This window comes from Solea senegalensis, linkage group LG19 (assembly GCF_019176455.1).
Source record: "Solea senegalensis isolate Sse05_10M linkage group LG19, IFAPA_SoseM_1, whole genome shotgun sequence".
In the NCBI taxonomy this organism is placed as follows: domain Eukaryota; kingdom Metazoa; phylum Chordata; class Actinopteri; order Pleuronectiformes; family Soleidae; genus Solea; species Solea senegalensis.
The window spans coordinates 16,377,809-16,400,843 of record NC_058038.1 but is presented as its reverse complement, the minus strand read 5'-3'; the positions used below and the strand labels follow the sequence as shown (position 1 = coordinate 16,400,843).

Sequence of the window (23,035 nt, the reverse complement as noted above, 5' to 3'; positions counted from 1 at the left end):
ACACTCCAATCTTATATACTTGCACTCCTATAACAGCATAATGGTGTTGCCTGGCAAACAGAGATAGATCACCTGAACAGCTACAGTAACCCCAGCAGTCACGTAACAGTCCATGGTACCTTGGACCTTGCACAGAGGAAGGTTTAAATAAATGGCTGTGCTTTTGATGATAAATATGCCGACATGGCAAAATGTCAGAATGACTCTCATGTGCTTCTTAACTCAATTATGCACAAAACAAAGAGAAGCTGTGCTCACTTTATCAGTAGCATGCATCTCTACTCAGTGAGTAAACTGTGTGTGAGTAGATCTTTATCCGAATAGGACAATAAGGAATGTAACATGTAGATTAGCAGAGTGGAGGTATTCAGCTTTGCCTGCTCAGCTGTTGTGAAACACGTCAGGTTTGCACATGATGCATTTCCGGAGTTTCACTGTTTACTTTTTCAAGAGTTATAAAAGTCACTCTGCCTCATTATTGTCCAGAACAAAATAAGTTATTTTATTATAATGGTTGTAAATGACATTACATAACTGACATCATTTGAATACACGTTATGAACCTCAGTTCAAGAGCTATAACTTAATATAATACAATATCTATAACTCTAAATTTAAATGGATATTTAATGGAATGCTGTGAGGAATCCTATCCAGCCATCCAACCTCTACTTTTTCCTCCAGGGGTGCTTTGCCAATCTCAGCTAACATAGGGCCATTCCATCACAGGGACATATAGAGACAAACCACCACCCACTCACACACTCACAACTACTGTTAATTTAGAATGTCCAGTTTGCCTAATACCCATGTTACATGTTTTGGACTGTGGGGGAAGGAGGGGAGGGGAGGGGAGAACATGCAAACTGCATACAGAAAGGCCCTTGTTCTAACTGGGTCACAAACCTGGGTCTTGCTGCAAAGGCAAGAGTGCTAACCACTACACCAACCGTGTGGCCCGTGTGCAAATATGTCATTTCCTTGCTTGGGAAACTCTGTGGTTAATGTAAATGATTTTTGTAAATTACGTCTGGAGTTAAAATGGTCATTGATGCCATTCAAATTCTTGCACATGCAGAGCCTGTACAGAAAACAGAGACACTGGCCACAATCCACCACCTCCCTTCAGAAAGAGACGGCCAGGCTGAGACGTTTCAGAGAGGAGTGGAGGCACCGTCGTCACCCTGTGCTGCACAACAGCATCCGGGAGCACACACTGGTACGTGTTGGTACGAGGAGAGACCGGTCGCTGGTATGGTCCCGGCTGCAGAGCATGCAGAGAAAGATGGAGAGAGAGGGCTGCCAGCATGGAGCTCAAGTGAGCACAGGATTCCACTTCCTGCCACAGAGCTGGGAGGAACTGCCTTAGTCACAACGAAAACTGTATAGGTGTGTTCTTGCACTATATGGACAAACCATTACACCAACAGGGACTGTGATGACATATTCAAATACATACACTGTACTTTAATATGGAGATGGTCCCCCGTTTGCAGGTATAACATCTTCCACACTTCTTGGAAGATTTTACACAGGATTTTTAACTGTTTCTATGGGAATTTGTGCCCATCTATGGTGCTTTTCCACTACACGTACCAGTACGGCACAGTACGGCTTTGCACTGCTCGAGTCTAGACAGTTTAGTTGGTTTTCCATTACAAGATAGTACCTCCTCAACTTGCATGAAACTGCCGTGACTTTGTTTTAAATGCGACACACACAAACAAGTGACTAGTGACTTGTAAAGCAGTTGTTTTCAGTGTAACTGAATGATTAGAATCAGTTCATTTAAAAGATTAGTTCAGTACTTCCTCCGTGGCCGGAGCACAGACTCCGTCTGACAGTCACTGACGTTAAATACAGCGGCAGTGTTTGTGATGTGGCAGTGCCGTCACTAAATACACCAGACTCCTCTGTTAAATATTGAGATTTTAGACATTGTCTTGCTAAATTTTGTAGATACATGCATGTTTTTAGGATGTGTAAGTCTTTTTAACTGATCTACACTTCAGCCTTGTTGGGTTTGATTCTCATGTCACCCGTCATGCTCATGACGTTTCCTGTGACGACACTCTGACCAATCAGTGGATGGCGGTATGTCAATGTCACACATGGCTCAGCTCACTTGGAACCTCGCAAGAGCAGGTACTAAAAAAAGTACTCACTTTTTCTCACTTTTTCTTGTTAAAAGGGTTTGATGTACATGTATCTATTAGACAATATTACCATGTGAAACTGTGCATAGTTTAATGCAGGCTTATATTTGCTGTAAAGTAAACAACTCATGTCATATTTCAAACGTCATTTAATAAAACACATAACAACAATAATCACAGAAACATTTGTGATGTTCTGAAAACTAGGTAGCATGGTTGTGACGTTAAACAGAAACATTCTTGACAAGTAATATGAGGATATAGTTTCACTGTCCTTGCAGCAGAAAAGGCTATTTACACGGTAAATAATCTTGACAAACCTTCTCAATCAGCGAGCTCACAACTGGTGACATCTAAATATGAACAGAGAACTTTTCACAGGAAAGTCAAAAAGAGAACATTTAATATCTTTCTTTGATATGTGGAAGCTGTGGTTTGTTAGTGGCTCTTAAAGGAAAAGTCCTGCCGAAAATGTTTTTGGAATTTGGTGCCCCCAAGTGGTAATATTGAAAACAAACACAGACAATAATCCTAACCCCTGGTCTGGTCCCCACAGTTTACCTGTTTAGTCATATTCTTTACTCATTCAAATGAATAAAAGATCAAATGCATTGATATAAAGTATGATGTAAAAAGTGTCAGTGCCACACAATAAACGAGGAAGCTTCTTTTCAACCACTGCCTCAACAAATAAAAATAACACCTGATTTTAGCTTGAAGTTTGGGGACTGTTCCTACAGGAGGAGGGTGGGTTGTGGGGGATGTCAGGGGAATTAAAGGTAAATGAATCCTTACACAGGCATGTTTATAATAACATAAGTTCCACCTTTAGCATGCCTGCATGTACCACAGTTGTATGTCAGTCACTTCAACCCCTGTATGAAAAGATCTTCCCAAAGTGAAGTGATCACAGGTAGGTACTGGGGTTGTCTGTGACTGCCAGGTGGAAGTATTCCGGCTGGCCGTCACTCTGCACGCTGCTGCCTCTCTCCCTGTGACGGACTTTGGTAGATAGTGTCTTCCTCTTTTCAAAGCTCTCTCTTCCAGCTCCACGCTTCTCCAGACTGGACACAATCATGTCTGCCAGTTCCTGCTGGAGCCGCTGGAAGTTCTCCCTGAGACGGAACACCGTAATTATTTACGATGGACAGTGGAAGCTACACAATACCAAAACCCATATTTCCTGTCTGTTCAACACCAAAAACATTAATGGTGCAGCTTTGAATTCTTTGCTCGTTTTGGTCATTGTTGATATTTTTCTTCCTCTATTAGGTCTTTTTTAAACAGACTTGATGTGACATTCTTTGTGTGCTGCATCTTCATTTAAAAATAGACTACCAGACCTGACTGAGGGAGCATTTGTGTAGATACAGCAGCATCACCTGGACGGGCAGGGGGCAAGAAGCCTTTAGCAGTAGAATATATTTCTTAAACTTTCTGTAGGAACTTCTGTGTGTTTTTAGCCATACTCCAACCTGTTTGAGAATGGTTTGAATCTAACAGACATTTATGTATATTTAAAACTTATGCAGCAGTTTTAAAGTAGGCGCTATTCAGCACAAGGAGTGTGTTGGACTTGACAAAAGGAAGTGTTAAGAGTAAATCTACTCACGCTGTTGGTGGTGTAGGCAGGTTGTATTTTCCTCCAGTCACCCCCGTTAACCAGTATGTCATCTCTTTACCTTTACCCTGTGAGTCATTTACACACGCACAGGAAATTAAACCACCCGCAGCACAGTTTGTACAAGTAAATAAATAGTCAAATCCAACCAAACTCACCTTCAGGTATGTCTCGCCTCGCTTTTCATATTCAAACTTGCAGTCAGTCCTCTGTAGGATTCTGATGGTGGACTGGCTGACATGAATTCTCAGAGCTAGAAAGACACCAAACTCAGAAGATCAGGCTTACTTTACCTTATCTGTGAGAATTTAGTCTGTGAGTGTGTCCTGTCTCTTACGCAGGCCTGTGGACTCCATGCGTGAGGCCGTGTTGACTGTATCACCAAAAAGACAGTAGCGAGGCATCTTGTTCCCCACTACTCCTGCCGCACACGGTCCTACACACAAACACACACAAACACATAAGATACCTGATTTAAGTTTTCTTAAAGTCTACTTTCTCTATTTTCTCAGCTCTGGTCAAAACACAGCAAAACTGAAAATTTGTTGGAGTGTGATTTATTATTAGTGCCTGCTCCTGCAATGCATTCTACAGAGAACTCCCAAGTATGTCATCCAAAATGCGAAAAAAAAGTCTTGCTTTAAAATGTCATCAAAAATGTGACAAAAAAGTCATACTTTAGTAAGTAATCCAAAATCGGTCAAAAAAGTCATAGTATAGTATGTCATCCAAAATGTGACAAAAAAGTCAAACTATAGTATGTCGTCCAAAATGTGACAAAAAAGACATAGGTTAGTATGTCGTCCAAAATCACTCAAAAAAATCAAACTATAGTATGTCATCAAAATCGGTCAAAAAAGTCATAGGTTAGTATGTCGTCCAAAATGTAACAAAAAAGTCAAAGTATAGTATGTCGTCCAAAATCAGTCAAAAATGTCATATTATAGTTATGCTGTCCAAATATTACAAAAAAGTCATACTTTAGTATGTCATCAAAAATGTGAAAAAAAATCATAGGTTAGTATGTCGTCCAAAATGTGACAAAAAAGTCATACTTTACTATGTCGTCCAAAATCAGACAAAAAAAGTCATAGTCTAGTATGTCGTCCAAAATGTGACAAAAAAGACATACTTACGTGTGTCGTCGAAAAACGTGATAAAAAAGTCATAGGTTAGTATGTCGTCCAAAATGTGACAAAATAGACATAGGTTCGTAAATGATCCAAAATGTGACAATAAATTTGACAATAAATTTTGAAAAAAAAGTCATAGTATAGAATGTTGCCCGAAATGTGACAAAAAGTCATAGGTTAGTATGTCATCCAAAATGTGACAAAAAAGTCATACATTAGTATGTTGTCCAAATTTCGACAAAAAAGGGATAATATAATATGTGATCCAAATTTTGACAAAAAAGTCATGTAGTCCAAAATGTGACAAAAAATGTCATAGGATGGGTATGTCGTCCAAAATCAGTCAAAAAAGTCATAATGTAGTTATATCGTCCAAAATGCGACAAAAAATTCAAACTATAGTAAGTCGTCCAAAATGTGACAAAAAAGGTATAGGTTAGTATGTCGTCCAAAATGTGACAAAAAAGTCATAGGTTAGTATGTCGTCCAAAATGCGACAAAAAAGTCATACTATAGTATGGTGTCCAAAATTGGTCAAAAAAGTCATAGTATAGTATGTCTTCTCAAGTGACCTAACGGTTTAATAGTTACTATCAAGGGTAGGATTTGAACCAGTGTTCACTAGAGGATACCAACATAAAAGCAGCATGATAAACCACTAAGCCAACTGATAGGGTAGCACATAACTAAACACATTTATCGCCACAAGAAACACAATGTTGTCCAAAATCACTAAAAAAAGTAATAGTATAGTATGTCGTCCAAGATGTGACAAAAAAGTCATAGGTTAGTATGTCGTCCAAAATGTGACAAAAAAGGTATAGGTTAGTATGTCGTCCAAAATGTGACAAAAAAATCATACTTTAGCATGTTGTCCAAAATGTGACAAAAAAAGTCATAGGTTAGTATGTCGCCCAAAATGTGACTAAAAAGTCATACTATAGCATGTTGTCCAAAATGCGACAAAAAAGACATAGGTTAGTATGTCGTCCAAAATCACTCAAAAAAGTCAAACTATAGTATGTCATCGAAATCGGTCAAAAAAGTCATAGGTTAGTATGTCGTCCAAAATTCAAAATCGACTAAAAGTCATAGAGTTAGTATGTAAGTCCAAAATGTGACAAAAAGTCATAGGTTAATTGTAATAAGCCCAAAAGAATTTGACTAAGTCATATAGTATGTTGTTCAAAATGTGACAAAAAAGTCATACTATAGTATGGTGTCCAAAATTGGTCAAAAAAGTCAAAGTATAGTATGTCGTCTAAAGTGACCTAATGGTTTAATAGTTACTATCAAGGGTAGGATTTGAACCAGTGTTCACTAGAGGATACCAACATAAAAGCAGCATGATAAACCACTCAGCCAACTGATAGGGTAGCACATCACTAAACACATTTATCGCCACAAGAAACACAATGTTGTCCAAAATCACAAAAAAAAAGTCATAGTATAGTATGTCGCCCAAAATTTGACTAAAAAGTCATAGGTTAGTATGTCGCCCAAAATTTGACTAAAAAGTCATACTATAGTATGTTGTCCAAAATGTGACAAAAAAGTCATACTATAGTATGGTGTCCAAAATTGGTCAAAAAAGTCAAAGTAAAGTATGTCGTCTAAAGTGACCTAATGGTTTAATAGTTACTATCAAGGGTAGGATTTGAACCAGTGTTCACTAGAGGATACCAACATAAAAGCAGCATGATAAACCACTCAGCCAACTGATAGGGTAGCACATCACTAAACACATTTATCGCCACAAGAAACACAATGTTGTCCAAAATCACAAAAAAAAAGTCATAGTATAGTATGTCGTCCAAGATGTGACAAAAAAGTCATAGGTTAGTATGTCGTCCAAAATGTGACAAAAAGTCATAGGTTAGTATGTCGCCCAAAATGTGACTAAAAAGTCTTACTATAGTATGTTGTCCAAAATGTGACTAAAAAGTCATACTATAGTATGTCGTCCCAAATCGGTCAAAAAAGTCATAGTATCATCTGAAATGACCTAACGGTTTAATAGTTACTATAAAGGGTGGGATTTGAACCAGTGTTCACTAGAGGATAGCAACATAAAGGCAGCATGATAAACCACTCAGCCAACTCATAGGGTAGCACAGTACTTAACACATTTATCGCCACAAGAAACACAATGTTATCCAAAATCACTCAAAAAAGTCATAGTATAGTATGTTGTCCAAGATGTGACAAAAAAGTCATAGGTTAGTATGTCGTCCAAAATGTGACAAAAAAGTCATACTTTAGTATGTCGTCCAAAATGTGACAAAAAAATCATACTATAGCATGTTGTCCAAAATGTGACAAAAAAAGTCATAGGTTAGTATGTCATCCAAAATTTGACTAAAAAGTCATACTATAGTATGTTGTCCAAAATGTGACAAAAAGGTATAGGTTGCATGTCGTCCAAATTAGACAAAAAGTCATAGGTTAAAAGCAAGTCGCCCAAATGTGACAAAAAAGTCATACTATAGTATGTTGTCCAAAATGTGACAAAAAAGTCATACTATAGTATGTCGTCCAAAATGCGACAAAAAAGTCATACTATAGTATGTTGTCCAAAATGTGACAAAAAAGACATACTATAGTATGTCGTCCAAACGGAAAAAGTCATAGGTTATTATGTCGAGCCCAAAATGTGACTAAAAAGTCATACTATAGTGTGTTGTCCAAAATGTGAATAAAAAGTCATAGCTTAGTATGTCGCCCAAAATGTGACTAAAAAGTCATCTTATAGTATGTCGTCCAAAATGTGACAAAAAAGACATAGGTTTGTATGTCGCCAAAATGTGACAAAAAAAGTCATAGTTTAGTATGTCGTCCAAAATGTGACAAAAAAGTCATAGGTTAGTATGTCGTCCAAAATGCGATAAAAAAGTCACACTATAGTATGGTGTCCAAAATTGGTCAAAAAAGTCATAGTATAGTATGTCGTCCAAAATTTGACTAAAAAGTCATACTATAGTATGTCGTCCAAAATGAACCAATGGTTTAACAGTCACTGTCAAGGGTGGGATTTGAACCACTGTTCACTAGAGGATACCAACATAAAGGCAGAATAATAAACCACTCAACCAACCGACAGGGTAGCAAACAGTGAAACACATTTATTGCCACAAGAAACACAATGTTGCCCAAAATCACTCAAAAAAGTTATAGTATCGTAGGTCATTCAAGATGTGACAAAAAAGTCATAGGTTAGTATGTTGTCCAAAATGTGACTAAAAAGCCACACTATAGTATGTCATCCCAAATCGGTCAAAAAAGTCATAGGTTAGTAGGTTGTCCAAAATGTGACAAAAAGTCATAGGTTAGTATGTCGTCCAAAATGTGACAAAAAAGTCATACTATAGTCAGTCAGTCATCATCTAACCGCTTTTATCCTCCACCAGAGGGTCGCGGGGGGTGCTGTGCCAATCTCAGCTACATCGGGCGATAGGCGGGGTACACCCTGGACAGTTCGCCAGTCCATCGCAGGGCCACACACAACTAGAGACAAATAACCATTCACTCTCACACTCACTCCTACGGTCAATTTAGAGTGTCCAATTTACCTAATCCCCACATTGCATGTTTTTGGACTGTGGGAGGAAGCCGGAGAACCCGGAGAGAACCCACGCACACATAGGGAGAACATGCAAACTGCATGCAGAAAGGCCCTTGTTCCAACCGGGGCTCGAACCCAGGTCTTCTCACTGCAAGGCAAGAGTGCTAACCACTACAACACCGTGTGACCCTCGTATGTCATCCAAAATGTGACAAAAAAATCATACTATAGCATGTTGTCCAAAATGTGACAAAAAAGTCATAGGTTAGTATGTCTTCCAAAATGTGATAAAAAAGTCATACTATAGTATGTCGTCCAAAATCAGTCAAAAAAGTCGTAGTATAGTATGTCGTCCAACATCAGTCAAAAAAGTCATAATATAGTTATGTCGTCCAAATATGACAGAAAAGTCATACTTTAGTATGTCATCAAAAATGTGACAAAAAAGTCGTAGTAAAGTATGTCGTCCAAAATCATTCAAAAAAGGCACGATCAAAATTTTGGCGTGGAATTTTCTAGTTGGCCATTATTATTCTGCCACTTGATGTCAGTCACATGATTAAGAAAGAAGAAAAACTGAATTATCAGCTTGGTTTAGGTCTTTTACTGTATGTCATTGTCAACAAGTTTCTTATTACTTTTACCTGAAAACATGAGTAATTGTTAGTTCTGTCAACACACCCTCCCTTCTATTTCTGAAACACACTGTTCTCAGTAGGTAAGAAACAAAGAAAGGAAGGTAAAGTAAAGGAAAAAACAATAGATTTTTAGATAAATTGAAGTAAAGTCCAGATGACAAGAAGGTGTGCATTTATGATGTCCTTTTTTAAAATCTGATTATTGAATAATATGCAATCATGAAATTGTTTTACCTGAATGTACACCAATACGGATCCACAGAGGGATGCCAGGCAGGTGCTGCAACTCAAAGGTCCCCACAAATGCCAGGATGTCCAGAGCCATGTGTGCGATGTCCACTGCATGCCTGTTGCCATTGCGTTTGGGCAAACCTGACGCAACCATATATGCATCTCCTATAGTCTCAACCTGAGAGATAATGTATTGACCAAATCATTATCTGCTATTGCAAAAGAAAATAAATAACCACATCGACATCTACCTCCCGCAACATACAGCAAGAAATACAGACTCGTTCCAAGTTCAGTTGAGTTCAATTCAGTTTTATCTTTCTGTAGCACAGGCCATGCTATGTACAGACTCATGTAACATATGTAGTAAAAGCTATAATGGAAGTCAGTAAAAGGCATTTAATGACATACCCTCACAGTGTTTATGATATACTGTATCAGCAGCACATGGACAGACAATTCTTGAGATATGGCCAAATATAGGTGTTAGGTGTTAGGTCACAATAAACTTCACCTTCAACCTTTGACCAAAATCTGATCATTTCAAACGAACACTTGAACCAGATGAAAAAGATCCATAAAATATCTCATTCATCAGAGTTTGATGGACTGACTAACGTCCAACACTTGTGTGCATGTGTGGAACAGTACCTTATAGACATCATGGTGGTCCAAGATGCTGTCAAAGTTCTTGTAGATGTCGTTGAGCATGTCAACCACCTCCATGGGCGTACTGTAGTGGCAAAGGGTGGTGAATCCCACAATATCACTGAAATAGACAGTCACCTCCTCAAACAGCTCTGGCTCCACTCTGCCCGTCTCCTTCAGTGAACGCACCACTGGACTGAGGAGATGCAAAGAGAGGGTAAAAACCTGATTTGTTCACAGCTTCCAGGGTTTAAATCTGCTGTCTGATACTAAGGGAATATTACATATACAGGTAAATAACAAATAACGGTAAAGGGGAACAAGAACATCATTCTAATAGGAAAACATTGTCATGACATTGTCATGAAAGAAAGATATGATTTTATTGGGTTTTTTATTTTTACTCATGTTTTTCCTCAGATTGAGACTCACAAACAATGTGATGTGTCTGATGAGGGTTATTTATTATTATTTATGTTATGTTCATGTGTGTCTTTATTCTGTTGGCTATTTTTACCTGGCACACTGCATCCAACCTCAGCACAGTGTATTGTATAGTTGATACAGTGATGGTTGTTTATGTGTCCTCACACATTTTTAAAATGGCATATTTTGCTGGGTTTTTTATGACACACAATACTTATTATGACCTTTTTGCAACAAATACTGCAAGAAATTAATAAAAATGAAACTAGTCAAGTCAAAACTAAAAACAATGACAATGACAACTGTATATACACATAATGTTTGAGTGTTTCTAATGTTGCTAAAAATGCCTGGACATGGCCAAGGGCAAAGGGAACTTGGCTTGTAACCAGAGTGTTGCCAGTTCGAGTCCTTGCCAGGTCAAAAAAGGGCTGGGATACAGTACCCAACCTTGGCTGCACGGCGCTCCTAATTCTAGGAAGGTTTCTGTAGAGGATGGGTTAAATGCAGAGAAGTCATTTCCCCTTCGGCACTGACAAAGACACCACGTCCATCCACTGTGGACCTTAAAACAAGTCGCTACATGTGCAGCAGCATAAACCCACCGGGGAAGCAGCATGAAGTTTAGGTGATCAGCTCTGTCCCTCTCTGCTTTGTATAAGGAGGTTCTCTCCTCCACCAGATGCTCCAGAGTCCTCGAGTAGTTCTGCAGACGACGGATGAGATTGTCCATGTACGTCTCGGTGGCTTGGTTGTGTAGGTTACTGAGGAAACACAAGTGTCATAAACAACACTGTTCATGTCATGTATTTACAGTATTTAGCCATAATGCAGAGAGAAAAGTGTTGCTTTAAATGTATTCGGTCATAGCAAGAAGGATTTCATACCCTTAAAATGGAATAAAAACTGAAATCTGTAATTTCCTAATTTACTTAAGCCTTTATTTTACAGACAAAAGTTTAATTAATTAATTTAACTAAAAGTTGAGACAGGGACTTTTACCACCGCGTCATCTTTTAATTACATTTTTTAATTGTTACTTACTTGCCGCTGCTCGACACAGTGCGCTGTCATCATTGTCGGCCTCTTATCATAATATAAAGTATCATGATGGTTTCTGATGTAACATTGACTGAGGGCTCGATCTTCACATAAATTCAGCATAGATGGTGAAATACTTTAAATTGTTTTTGGAATCTTGCTCTATTGTCTTGAACTTAGGGTCAATTCTTTGCTGACATTTGGCACGACCTTCGACCTGTCCTTGCTTGCAAAGATTCCTTGTGTAATCATGTCAGCATAGCAAGAGTCACATTCTATTTTTTATTTTTACATATTTACCAAAAATAATTAGGTTTGTCATTGAAAATAGTGAAACGCTTTTCTTTGCACGTCTTTGTGTCTGTTAAATAAAGTGAGTGATTCAGAAAACTATTTGTTTGATTTGATTTATGCCTGTGAGTATGTTACAGAAACGACTGAAACGTACCTGAAAATCTTACCCAGCGCCACTTCTATTCTTTTAAAATCTGGCCTCCGTTCTGGGTCTTCTTCCCAGCAGTTTTTTATTAGCACATACAACTGTGTACACAACACAAACGCAGACACAGACAGAATCAGAGGCACCCTGTCTCACTGTAAGTATCCTCCTGAGCTGTTGTTGTTAGCCCTCTTACCTCAATCTCCTGCTCTGACCCGCCTTCAAAGTTGAGGTCAGGCCTAAACACTGTCATGTCACAGGGATACTGCACTCTGTAGAGCTTCTCTGTGGAATCACACCACCAGAGTTTAAAAATGTGGATGTGACTGTAAACAGTTTTGTCAAATCCACATACAAGGAAATAATTATTCAGACAAAAATGATCAATTAAAGAAACATATGAAACAAAAAACACACTACACATACACTGCAGAGAGTGATTAGTATTATTAGAGCAAAGAATAAAACCATGTGTCTCTCACGCACACAGGTGAAATGATTTGTCGTCCATGGTTTTTCAACGGTGTGCAAAATCTACCTGTTATATTTGAGCAGTGCTGTGTATAAAATGGATCTCGCCTCATCATGATCTCGTGGCCAATAATGGCGTAGCTGTAGACGTCGCCTTTTTGAGACACTCCACCTTTACGAAGATGCTCTGGGGCTGTCCACAGATCTGATGAGGAGAGGAGATGAGAGGCTTAGCCGCTCTCTTTCTCACTGTTCACTAACTACTAATCTGACTCAGTAATCTCACAAGAAAAACTCACCTCTTCCTGGGCTCAAGATTGTGTGGCAGCCAAAGTCAGTGATCTTGACCACCATGCGGTTGTCAACTACACAGTTGGTGGATTTGAGGCGTCCATGCACCGCAATATTACTGGAGTGGAGATATGACATGCCCTATAGGAGATTAAAAAGGGAGAAAACGCTGTGTCATTATGTGTGTGTTTAATATTCACTGGGGAAACATGCAGTCACATTTGAACTTGCAGTCGTGAAGTACTGTTAATAAAACTGGAATAAACGTTTCACAAACCTTCGCTATGTCGTACATGACTGATATCTTAAATTCCATATCCATAAATGTTTCGTCTGGGTACGAGATCCTGTCTTTCAGAATGTACTGGGGGAAGAAACACATGGATATGTGAAATTAGACAACACACCTGCTCATGCTGTCAGTGTCATAAGTGATTGGCTGAGAGAGTCTGAGCAGTAAAGAACAGTCCTGATTAGACCTACAGTATGTTTCTCTCTTCTGTCCCTCGACAGTCAGGCATACACACACACAAACACATAAATGATGCACTCACACAAACGTACTTATGGGCAGTATTTTCAATAATTGTCAATGAACCCTTCCTTAGAAGCAAACTAACAAGAAACACGTGGGAACAGAAATAGAACCATCTTGAAATAGTGTTTGGTTTGTCTGCACTGGAGACTGTGGCATTCGACTCTTACTCTGAGGGAGCCGCGCTGACACAGCTCAAACACCCCAAACAGACCGTACTCAAACTTCACCGTGCCATAGAACTTGGTCAGGTTGTAATAGTCGATTCGCAGCAGCTGAAAAACAAAAAGACGAAGGAGGACGACGGGATTAAAACTAGGTCCAAATGTTCCAATGTTGAGATTCGTATAAATATGAAGCTGCCTTACAGTGTTAAGTTCAATCCTCTGGTCCTCAGAGAAGTCCCCATCTGTGTGTTTCAGCTCTTTTAGGATCACTGGCTGAAGAAATGAAAGAAAACACACTCCAACACTGTGCAAAAAGGCTTGACATGAACATTTTTATTTATTTGTATTGATTCCCTTTGCACAACTAAATATTGATTGATTGTTTTTTTTTGATGGTACCTTTTTGTCATAGCATCCTCGATGAGAGAAAAAAGTGCTGTCCTTCCTTTTATCTTCATCAATCTGTTACATACACACACAGACAATTTGATTACTCCATTGTTAACACAGCATTTCCTTATAGTATCAACTCAATAGGCTCAAATGTTATTATTATATAAAGGCTGTTGGTGGACACTTCCTAAAATGATCAGTAACACTTTACAATAGGGCATGCAATGACATACATGACATGACATGATAAAAGTAATGGAACAGAGTAAGCAGTTAGGGATTGAGGCTGTTTACCTTCAGTGACACCTCCTTCTGATCCAGTGGACCGATCAGGTGAGGGTCAATGTGAGACCACTTCTTCTGCATAAGACGCTCTTTCCTGTTCTGCCTGATGGTATTTCCACACACAAACATGCATACGTGCACACACACACAGAGCGAGAGAGAGCATTGACTGTTGTCCCATTCTCCTGTTTTTTGAGTGTTCGCAATTCATATCATTTTCCAGTTCTCCTAAAAATCTTTGTACTTTATGACACAATGACAAACAATACGATCATGACAAGAGCATGATGGCATGACTATGACTATGAACCAACTATGTTTTATGCAGTTGTTACTAAACGCAAAACACAGACATTTCAACCCTTAGAACACAGAGCATTTTTGGACTCTTTTCTCCATTACTGTGTTTAAACGTACAGTATAGAGGCTATAAGAATATAGAGTTGTGTTTTTTTTCAATTTCACCACACCTGAGTACAAAGTGCTCAAAATGTTTAAAATCAGATTGAATTTGTGAAATTTTGAAATGTGTTGCAGTTCAAAGTTTACTTCTGCACAATTATCACTACTACTAAAATGCGATATAAAACGAATCATAACTTTGACTCGACAGCACATAAGAAGACAAATAAAACACATTTTTTAAAGCCTGAATATGTGACCTATAAACACACACACCCAGGATGTCCATATCAGGAGTTGTGTATTATTCCCATGGCAATTTACCAAGGGTGCACAAGAGGCACAGATCCGTGCCACGTGAGCAATAAGGTTAAGCAAAAAGCTGGAAAAGGTGAGAAATGACTTTTAAGGATTATGTATGTGTATGTACAGTATGTGTGTGTGTGTGTGTCCCATCTCTACCTGTAGAAGATGAGCGCAATGGCTGTCACCACGACGACACTGATACTCAGAACGATTACAATCACGTCCTGCAAACTCAAACCTGGAAGCACACACATGTTGTTGTTACTGTAAGAGTGTCAGCTGGCATACAGACACTGTCATCGTGACATGGTTTTGATTTTGATGTTTTGCTCCTTGCAATTTTCTCAACCTCACAGAAGAAAGCTAAATATGGGCTGATCGATATCAGTGAGTATTACGTTGTGGATTTTCTGGCACGTCATCAGGCAGCACACCGTTTTTCCAAGGCAGGAATGGGTTTGTGTCAACCACACTGGATTCATTCCGCGAGGTATCAAACATCAGCAGTGTCGTATACTGTAGAGAGACACAAATGTTCACCTCTACAGCGACTCCAGCAAAGTACAAAACATATCTAAATATCTCAAACTCTGACTGTACAACCCACGGAGCGGAGAGTAGCCTCACCTTTTTAGTGACGTGGGATGTGTAGATAATAGAAAAGTTAGCATCTCTGTCACCGTACTCATCAAGCACATAATTTCCTGCCATACCTGCTTTCAGCAGACACACAAACATACACACACACACAACAGAGAGATGACAACTTGAACAATGTAATTAGATTCAGCTAAAAACTATGTTGATATCAGAACAAGTCAATAAAAGATGAGGAATGTTCACGTTTTGCTTGGTCAATCTAAGGTGAGTGACATCTTCTAAAGTGAACGCTGAAAACATGTTTGGAACCACTTGTCTTGGCTTTTTAACCTTTAGAACGCAGAGCATTTCAGCTGCTTTTTTCCATTCGCAACGTACAGTATATACAGAAGCTATAAAAATGTGCAATATAGAGTGTCTTATATCCTTTTTTTTCAGCACAACCTCTGATAAAAAAAACAACTAATTTTGACTATTTTTAACTATATAAACACACCTGAGCAAAAAGTACTCAAAATGTAAAAATGTCTATTACATCTATTTTGTGACTTCTGTCCAATTATCACTACCCTATATCCCTACTAAAAAAAAAACTTTGACTCAACAGCACATAAGCAGATGGAAAAAAATGCATTTTTTTAAACTGGAATATGTGACCTATAAACACACACCCCCAGGGTGTCCATAGTTGTGTATTATTCCCACGGCAAATTACCAAGGATACACCTTGTGAGCGCCAAGGATTAATAACAATATTAATTTACCAAAAAAAACTCACTTTGTTTGTCTCTAACGTTTTTACCCTCACATAATACCAGCACGATACAAACTATGTGAACAAGAGAAGAAAAGAGAACAGAACAGACATTAAATTAAATGTGTACGTACCGTTAAAGGAGACGTTTCCTAGCGGGTTGTCGCTCAGAGGCACATCATCAGATCCCCTGTGTTGCTGGCTGAGCATTCTCTCTCTGAGCACTTTGCCAAACAGCAGAGTGCCATCATGATACCCAGCCACATAGTCATTGATCTGCACATTAGTTTGGACAGAAAACAGAGACAGAGTCAGACTCTTAAAGCCCAGCTGCTTTTCCCAGCTCAGTGCTGTTTGAGTTGCAGCTCACTGTGTTGTTGTATGTCGAGTTTGATCCCATGGTGTAGTTCCTCTGTGGCAGAGTGACCACCAGGACGTCCTGCATCATCTCAGCAGACGTTGAGTTGACATAATAATCAGGACTGGAGGAAGGTAAAAGGTTTCAATGTCAACAGCATTACTTCCACACATTAGACACTATGCTCTCATTTATCCACACACAGTCAGGCTTACTTGTAAATATCAAGGAGAATGAACATGATGTCCTGATGTATTGGCCCCACTTTCTCCTTTATGGAAACAATCTCATCATGGCTCCCACAGAAAATGAAAACTGAAAAGGATAAATGAGTTTCATTACGAGTTTCCAGCACTGTTTCACTGTAACTCACTGAAATTACACATCAGCTTTGGAGAAATCATACAGCTAAAACGTGTACTACTATGGAAAAACAGTTAAATATTTAAATCTGTAATGTTTTCATCCACTTTACACAACAGCAGTGTTAATGTGATGGACAGCTTGCTCTACCAAGACAGAAAAAAAAATGAGACTATAGATGACTATAGATTTACATGTCTTTATTTGAGCCAGCAGCTGTTTCCTGTCACAATTACGACAGTCATCCAATACTGTGTAGGAGGGAATTCACGCTAAAAATCAATGCTAACATGTAGATGTTTAGCCATGTTGACCACCATCACCATTCATTTTGCTAATTATCATTGGACTCTACAAAACAGAACAAATGAAAGACAAGCCATTATTAATATTATTATTAGTAGTTATTCAGATAATAACAATAATAATAATTAATGTTGTTTGTTTTGCACATTCAATTACCAGAAAGGAGCAGGGAGAAGTTTTGGCACAAAATTATAATTTTATTTTCTTTATTTTCTAATACACCAACATTAAAATACCCACTGTTGCTGTGCCTTTTCGTAGTGGTCAGCGCGTCCTTCAGCTCGCTCTCACTGCGCAGCATCTCTCTGTTTGTCTGTCTGGCAAAGTTATTCGAGGGCGCTTCCAATGCATTAATGTACCTGCAGAGGCAAAGCAAACCAAATGGCACATGCTGGATGACACTCTAATGAAGCTTAAGTGGTCACCTACAGCCTGTGTTGGCTCACCAGAAGCAGTCCTCAGTCGCATTGATGGACTTCTTGTAGATATAGACATTCGTCCATTTTGTCTTAAATGAAAATTGTTGCTCCATAAATTTGATGAAAAAGTTTGAGATCTTTCGCGCTGGAGGCAGAATTCGAGTCAGTTTGGGTTTATAGTCACACGAGAGACCAAAGCTCCCTGCGGAGATGATGGGGATGCTCAGACTCAGGCCAATTTCTTCACTAAGGCAAATAACAAGGGATAAAAAGTCAGCAACAACAACAACAAAAACAAGCAGTTTTTAAGTGTATGTAGAAAAATGAAGTTATACTCACTCCACTAACTGAAATGTGGCATACGTGCAGGAAGGTCCCAGCATGACGCATCCAATTTCATCATTATCCTGTACATATAATGTGCATCTTATATCTTGTTTTATTCAAATTTTCATATTGTACATATCATTCACACATTGTATTTGTTATTCATAGATGTATTGCTTGCTAAGCACACATACCGTGTCATGTTTATATCCATGCTCAAATTTTATTATATTTTCTATGTTGATTTTATGAAATGATCAAACTTTTTCTTTGGTCTCTTGTTTGGGTCTAGACATGGTCACTTTGGGATTTCTTCACTTTCACTCAACCCCTAATAGACTTGTCATAAAAGACGTTCAACCCAGGGGAAGTGTAAGATTTAAGACTTAAACCATATTTAACCCTTAAAACACAGAGCATTTTGCCTGATTTTTTAAATGTACAGTTTATATAAGAATGTGCAATATAGGTTGCCTTTTTTTCAGCACAACCTAGGCAATATGATGATTTTCACCGACTATATAAACACACCTGAGCAAAAAGTATGTTTAAAAAAGGAAATTTGGAAAAACGTCACAGGTCAACGTTCACTTGGCACGTTCTTACGCACAAAAAGAAAAGAAAAACACTCTACTAAAAATGCGATATGAAATGAAAAGAAATATAACTTTGACTCAACAACACATTTTTTTCAAAGCCTGAATATGTGACCTATAAACATCACTGATGGGCAGTTAGCAGTAACGCATTGTGATTTTGTCTCATGACAATCACGTAGGAGCTGTGCGACTCCAGCGGTAAACAACAGACATGGAGCGTGGGAGAGAGCAGGACCATGCAGTGTTTAATTAAACATTAGTGTCTGCTGTACACTCTGTGTGGAAGGAAAACTTTTAATTTTAAAAATTCCATCTCAAATCTTAACAAGCACCAAGCAAGCCGGCACAGGCATGTGAAACTCATTGAGAAACCTCCGGGTCCCCCCACTGACATGACCGCCGTGGCGGCCACATCCAATTCTACCGGGCAAACCTCTACTGCTAAACAGCTGAAAATAGACTTAATCGGAAAACAGTCAGGAGAGACTTTGATTTTAATAATTTTATTTCTGTATTTTATTTACATCTATTCAAAAGAAGGAGTATAAACACAAAAATAATTGTATTATTTTATATGCTGGAATATGCAGAAATATAAGTTAACAGGATTGCTTTATTTTATTAAAATATGGTGGAATGTGCAGAAAATAGGTTTAAATGTTCAACAATTTTCTTCAAGTCAGAGACTGTTTTATTTGATTCAATTTTGTATGATGGAATATGCAGAAAGAATAGAATAAGGCTGAAAGGTCTATTGCTAAAGGTCATGTTTTTGAAAAGTAACTAAGTAAATAAATTAGTAAAGTAACTGGATTACTTTCTTGGAGAAGTAATCAGTTACTAATTACTATTTCCAAGTAACCTGACCAACACTGTTAAACACACACCCCCAGGATGTCCAGTTGTGTATTATTCCCACGGCAAATTACCAATGGGTTAGACTAAGGGTTAAATTGTGTCACAGTGACGTTATTCTTCTGTTATTGCTTTGGGAAGAACCTAAAAAAGTCTTAATTTACATGAGGTTTTTTTGTGCCTTGATAACCACGCTGTCATGGAGCAACAGCCTCACTTGTCCTTGTTGCAGCTCAGAGAAGCACACTCACATACAGCCTCTTGAGTATCGCCACCCCCTCACATACGGTGCTCCCACATCCCTGCCGGTTGTACGCGGTGGTGTTGAACCCATAGAAGTTTGCTGTCAGATTGAAGTGTAAATCTTGAGTCAAGGGGGAAAAAAAGACAAGAGTTATTAATATTAGAAAGAAAACTTGCTTCTCTGTAATCTAATATGTGTAATTATTAAATTCAGCAGATTTATTACATATTTGTCTTTTAAAAAAAAAAGGTCAACCAATCAAAAGGAAAGAATAAACTTACAAATAATGCGCTGTGATGAGTTGATAAGTAATGTTTAGAAATGGCTGTAGAGCATATTAGCTGCGTTCTAACCTGAGGCTTGGACCCTATAATGATGCATTAGGGAGCAGACTGTGTAATTATTGCAGTCAGATAGTATAGTACATATTGAAACAGCGAATCAGCTTCTTCTTTTTTCAGGAACATGGATTCTGAGTAACATACGGAACCATTTGATTAAGTAACAAGCTCTTTGTTTTCTTACCTGGATTTATGGGACAAATTTATTACCAATGTCATGTCTGTGTAATCAGGAGAGATTTGCCTTGGGTGATTTTAAGCCTGACTTAGTATGAAAAGTGACTCTGCTAAAAGAGGGTTGATTGACATCTCAACAGCTCTAAATCTTTCTTGTATAAATCTTTTCAGCTGTCAACAACCATAAATACACCTTTTACCAACGTGAGCATTGTAACTTAATATAAAGACAGTAAAATGTCATTTTTCCTGCAACTGAGAAACTTAACTGGCCTTTATTTGAAACAGGTTTCTATTGGCGGTTTTGTTTCTAGTTCCCTCAGTTTTATATGACGTTCATAGTCTGTAAGATGGACATAGTTTTAAGAAACCCGGAACATTTCAAAAGGCAGATTCTTGTTTGTGCAAGATAATTACAAGAACTGTGCTACCTGTGAGCGCCATCATGCAATTTGATACAATTCTATTTGCCTGCGTTATGCTCTTTCTAAAAACTTTATTTCACTTTATTTCTTTACAGGGCTTTTATTGCAAAATACACTCCAAAAGAAACCAGGGAAAACTTTGGAAAATCCAATCCTCAAAGTGTTGGTGATTTTGGTTTGCACTGATGGATGTTACATTATTTTGTTGTCAAAAAAAAAAACAGAATTTAAGCATACATATATCACACATAAAAGCTACATTGCTCCTGACAACATGTGAATTTAACAGGTTAATCGACATCAGAGTCAGAGGGTTGGAGTTAATTAAATCTGTAAACATGTTTACACTCAATGTAAACATTAGATTTACCTCAAAAATGAACTATCCAGAAAAAGGGTAATGATTTTAATTGTCCTGAGAACAGAACAAGTCAAATCTATACTTTTATAATTTTGTTGATGTAGTCTGCTTCTGTTAGGTGTTCTTGAACAGAAATGATGTACCATCATTTGTATGCTCTGTCCAGTAATACTATCAGACCTTACTGAGTGTTTGTGTTAAGTAACAGGTGTTTTGGAGCTGTAGAATTCCGGTTTACTCCTGTTTGCAGCTGTGATGCTCTACTCACGCAATCCTGCTTTAGCCTCAGTCTGTCTTGATACAGAGCAAATCACTTCCTGTGCACACCATGTGGCTTAATCTTCAATCAGTCTTATGTGAGCTCATTTGACAGTGGTTTGTCAAAAGTAAAGCCATAATAATAATGGCCGTAATAATGGTTGTCTGTGAACTGCAGGACATAAACTCAAAACCTTTCTGCCAATTTTTGGAAAACCTCAACACAGTGTTGTGTTTTTTCTTAGCTTTAAATGTGATCAATTGTATTGGCTAGTGTGTGTTTAAAGATTGCATCAAAACAGGAACTTTCAGTCCATACCATGGCGAATGTTCTCCAGCGTGTCCTTGTGAATAGCATCCTCCACAGCTTCCTGCACAAGTGGCCGACTCCAGTCATACGTGTTGTCCTCCAGCAGTACAACATTAATAATGTATTTGTGTTTGGATGACAAGCAGTCATCTAGCATCTTGTTGGCGCTCACCGCCATTATCAGCACTCCCAGGTAAAGTAAACTGTGCGAGCAGTGCATCTTGAGCCCTGGGATTTTCCTCGTTCCACTAAGAATTCTGTGTCTGCTACACAGTTTCTACATGACAAAAATACAAAACTCTGAAACTCTCAGGCAAACGCCAGGTGGAAAGTTGCTCTTTACATTTGTCCAACTTTGTAGATCCTCTCCATTTACAATGGTTAAGTCCAAAAACACAAGTGAACAGGGCTCTTCAGTGACTAAGCAGAAGCCAAACAGCGACGTGTTTCAATGTCCAGCATCCACAAGAGAAGAAAATCAAACGTTGCCCCAAGCAGCTTGTTCTGAGCGCAAAGAAAATGTAGATTGAAAATGAGAAAGGCAGTCTTCACAAACGTTGTTCCACTAGCGCGAGCCTGAGATCAATAATCCCCCACCGTGTTGTAGGCTGGTCTACCTGGCCTCCATGTGTTAATGAACAACTGTTGAATGACAGTTGATGCAGCAGTTAGAGGGAGGGTATAGTGCACAGGAAAGACTCCCACACTCCATCTGATGTGATCACTCCCACAAAAATGCTCTCAGATGAGAATTTATTGTGTTTGTAAACATGCGATTCAAGCCTCATATAACGTCTGCTCTGAATAACATCCGAGATTGTTCTTAAATCTGACCAGATTTTCAGCAACAGCCTCAGATTAAGTGAGTGTTAAGAAAAGAGACCAACTATCTTAAAATAACAAAAGCAGATAAAGTCTAGAGTCTTATTATTTGTATACTGGTACAAATAATCGTATGTTGACAGGTGAACATGTGTTTAGAAATATTTTGCCCTTTTTTTCCACAATCTAGTACGTTCTGAGGACGGACAAAGGCTCACAATGTGAGAGGAGCAAAGGTCAAAAGAGGCCATAAAAGTGAAGGCTTATGTGGAGCTGATAAATACTGTCTGCTATAAAAGCAGGGTGGATTAAGTCTATAAAGTCCTGGCCAAGCTCTCGAAACAATGTCACCACAATCCTTACAGTGGGCTGCTACAGTTACAGCTGAGCACATCTTTAACATTTTTATTCATTTTGATCAAGTTATTCAACTGACTGCATTGCAGAGGTGGAAGGAGCACTGACATATTCCACTCAAGTAAAAGTAGCATTATTTTTGATCAAACTTTACTTAAGTACAAGTAAAAGTACTGGTCTAAAAAGGTACTCAAGTTAAAATAAAAATGTAGCTTGTTTAAAATTTATTCAGCGTTAAAGTTACTTAGTTACTTTTTTAACAAGGTTCTTTCTTGAACCTTGTTATCAAGGGGACACCTTTCACAAGAATTGTTTTTAATTAAAGGCAAACCTTTACAAATCAAAGCTCTAACAAAATAAAATATGTAAACACTTAATGTATCAGTCAACATGGGTCAAAGGTCACACATTATT

General features: G+C 38.4%; 1 protein-coding gene across 1 annotated transcript; it reads right to left on the bottom strand.

The window, feature by feature from the left end:
• Nucleotides 1-2,287: 2,287 nt before the first annotated feature.
• On the bottom strand, nt 2,288-22,081 carry gucy2ca (guanylate cyclase 2Ca). Its single transcript, XM_044051877.1, has 27 exons — nt 21,452-22,081; nt 19,578-19,690; nt 17,885-17,952; nt 17,573-17,791; nt 17,367-17,485; nt 16,673-16,772; nt 16,470-16,581; nt 16,234-16,375; nt 15,373-15,458; nt 15,144-15,261; nt 14,902-14,983; nt 14,047-14,140; nt 13,759-13,821; nt 13,561-13,632; nt 13,363-13,467; nt 12,935-13,021; nt 12,666-12,798; nt 12,434-12,571; nt 12,092-12,180; nt 11,905-11,996; nt 11,021-11,179; nt 9,993-10,185; nt 9,345-9,519; nt 4,115-4,213; nt 3,936-4,030; nt 3,769-3,845; nt 2,288-3,271 (listed from the first exon to the last, which is right to left on the bottom strand). Exons 1-27 carry the CDS (start codon nt 21,660-21,662, stop codon nt 3,064-3,066), a joined length of 3,249 nt encoding a protein of 1,082 aa, XP_043907812.1. The 5' UTR covers nt 21,663-22,081; the 3' UTR covers nt 2,288-3,063.
• Nucleotides 22,082-23,035: the final 954 nt, after the last annotated feature.

Coding starts and splice junctions, on each gene's coding strand:
- gucy2ca (XM_044051877.1), bottom strand. CDS start 21,662: ATGCACTGCTCGCACAGTTTACTTTACCTGGGAGTGCTGATAATGGCG. Junction 13,468..13,560: donor AGAGGATTGAACTTAACACT/GTAAGGCAGCTT, acceptor TTTGTTTTTCAG/CTGCTGCGAATCGACTATTA. Junction 13,022..13,362: donor GTCAGCGCGGCTCCCTCAGA/GTAAGAGTCGAA, acceptor TTCTTCCCCCAG/TACATTCTGAAAGACAGGAT.